Below are 2,736 nucleotides of genomic sequence, written 5' to 3'. Positions count from 1 at the left end.
GAATTCTGAGAAAAAAGTCAGAATTCTGACTTTTTTCCCAATACTAACTTGAAAAAAGTCTTTTTAAATCAGTAAACTTTTTTTTTTTCCAGTGGCCCTAATCCATTTCCGTAAAAAACAGAAGTTGCAATTTATAGAGAAAAAAATTAACAAATCATCTGCATGTAATGAATTCCTAATATGTTGGGAATTGCTGGAGCTTCTTAAATTGGCTAAGAAACTGTCCTAAACTTGAATTGGAATTTCTTTCTGATTTTTTTTTACTTGCATCACATTTCAGGCATTTAAAAAAGAGGAAATTTGACACATAGAATAAAATTCAAATCAATGGAGTTTCTCTTGTTTTGCTCATTGTTAACCTGCAGAAATGTTGGTTTTCCGCTCTATTGTATGTTGAAAATGGCTTGATGGGAAAATAAAGTTTTAACATTTAGCTTTTTTTCATTAACCCGAAGGATGTCAGAGTTGGTGGAGGTTCCTGATGTGGCTAAGAAAATGTCCTGGGTGGAGAACTACTGGCCTGACGACTCGTTCTTCCCAAAACCCTTCGTCCAGAAGTACTGCCTTATGGGGGTTAAAGACAGCTACACGGACTTCCACATAGACTTTGGAGGAACCTCAGTCTGGTATCATGTTTTGTGGGTAAGTGTAGGAATGAAGCTGTATTTTAAGATCGATTGATTGGGATGGTAATGGGTAAAGGCTGGGTGTGTGAATCTACGGTCGGCTCCAACATGTTTGTCAACCCTGCAGGGTGAGAAGATCTTCTACCTGATCAAACCCACTCCCACCAACCTTGCACTATATGAGGCGTGGAGCTCCTCACCCAATCAGAGCGAAGTGTTCTTTGGCGACAAAGTGGATAAGTGCTACAAGTGTGTCGTTACCCAAGGAACCACCCTGCTTATCCCGACAGGTTTGTGTTTTCATAGAGATCTGATTACATTATTATACACAGGCTTTTGCATGTATATTTATATATATACTTTTTACTTTTTTTTATTTAACAAACTACAGTTGGAAGAGACTGTTTAAGGGATTCAGACTTTGTTCTAAGCAGAAACCTGTAACACTAATACCCCTCTTCCACTGGCCAAAAAACCCGCCAAAAAACTTGTTTAGCCGCTAATTTATGTGATACCGTTGATGTCAACACAACGCGCCAATCTCTTCTGATCTAAAAAGCCGAAAAAACTCTGTTTACATTCCATAAACATGGAGCAGCTCTGGTGAGACGGATTCAGACAGATAATAGAGTGAAACAATAAAGTACACTGACTACACCCTGGCTTCCTTACATGTTGCTCTCCGTTGTTTACTTTCCTGATTTCTGACATCATCAACGCTGAGCCTGTGTGATGATGTCACCAGACACGCAGCGGCAGGGGGGGGGAGGCTACACAGCTTGCCAGCGAGGGGTTAGACCAGCTTCTTTTGCCAATGGGAAGGAAGCCAAATGCCGATTGTTAACGGATCGACCCATGTTTGAAAAACGTGTTAACCCAACATTTTCAGTGGGAGAGAAGCTTAAGAAGTGTTTTCTAAACTGGTTCCTCTAGTTTGGAGTTTGATTTTTCCTTTTCTCATATTTTGATGAGGAAAACCAAAATGTTTGTCTCCATTTATTCGTCCTTTTTTGTCAAATTCCTGCTTGTCCAGCTGTCAAATTTCCATTTTCATTCGGGCAACTTTCCATCCGTTCATCCCTGGATCTATTTGTTAAACCTTCGGTTAAGGTTGGCTGTTCATCCGTCCTTTTATTTTTCAATCGTCCATTTTAAACCGTATATTACCCTTTAAGTCATTGATCGCTCAGTGGTTTGGGCATCGTCCTTCCTGAGTTTCTGTGGAAATATCTGGCTTAAAAAGTACTTAAAACTTTAAAATCTGAAGGATAGAAATCTCGTTGGATATTAGCTACAGCATGGTGATGCAGAAAATAAAGCAAAAGTTAAAAAAAGTGAGGAACAAACATGCTTTTCTGCCTAAATCTTTAAGATCTGTTTACTTGTTGCTGCCTAGATCCTAAAGTGGTTTAGTGTTTGTAAACGACACAAATTGAGATGATTCCTGTCATTATTCACCTGCTGACCCAGAGCAAGATGGCACTAATGAAAGACAACATACCAGTTAAGTAGGTGTTTAGTTGGAGGCAGTGGAAACAACAAAACTGGTTTTACGGCGGGACAATCTGTGCGCACGGACAGGAACTAATTATAAAGTAAACTGTGCTTTCACCTGAAGCTCCAGGCTTTGTTCGTGTTCTGAGTTATATTTTTGCAACAGTTCAAAACAGGACATCCGCTCCTGCTCTATTTAACATTTCTTGTCAGTTTGTGTATGTCAGTGTAAGTGTTTAGAGAGGTGGATTTACCCTGTTTGACTCTTCTTCTAGCTCTTTGTGTGTAAATGTGAGGTTGATATAGTAAACAACTGTGGATCAATATAAAATCCCTTAAAAATGTCCAATAATGTAAAAGATGCTTCCTGTTATTTATGTCTAGTGTTTATTTGAATTCTTCCTGATTTATTTAATGTAGAATAAAACTGAATAGAAATAGGGACATTCTGGTAAACCAGCAGCAAAGCGAGAGGCATGTGCAAGAATGCAGATTTACACCAATAACATTATGATTTAAAGACTTTATAACCTAAGACAGAAGCACTGTTATTAACCCCTTAAGCCCCGAGGATCAGGTACAGCTCCCAAACTATAAATTGGAAATACAATTGTTT

At 38.7% G+C, this 2,736-nt stretch overlaps 1 protein-coding gene across 1 annotated transcript in view; it reads left to right on the top strand.

Annotated features, from left to right (window-relative positions):
- kdm7a (lysine (K)-specific demethylase 7A) overlaps positions 1 to 2,736 on the top strand; it is a 43,587-nt gene that overhangs the window by 28,211 nt on the left and 12,640 nt on the right. Inside the window, exons 6-7 of the mRNA XM_015392279.1 lie at positions 456 to 642; positions 754 to 916. Of these exons, the coding sequence (XP_015247765.1) occupies positions 456 to 642; positions 754 to 916 (350 nt within the window). The remainder of the gene's footprint in view (positions 1 to 455; positions 643 to 753; positions 917 to 2,736) is intronic.

The sequence above is a fragment of the Cyprinodon variegatus genome, unplaced genomic scaffold (genome assembly GCF_000732505.1).
Source record: "Cyprinodon variegatus isolate N-32 unplaced genomic scaffold, C_variegatus-1.0 Scaffold583, whole genome shotgun sequence".
Lineage (NCBI taxonomy): Eukaryota > Metazoa > Chordata > Actinopteri > Cyprinodontiformes > Cyprinodontidae > Cyprinodon > Cyprinodon variegatus.
Note: the sequence above shows the minus strand (reverse complement) of the source record. Positions and strands in the feature narration are given on the sequence as shown.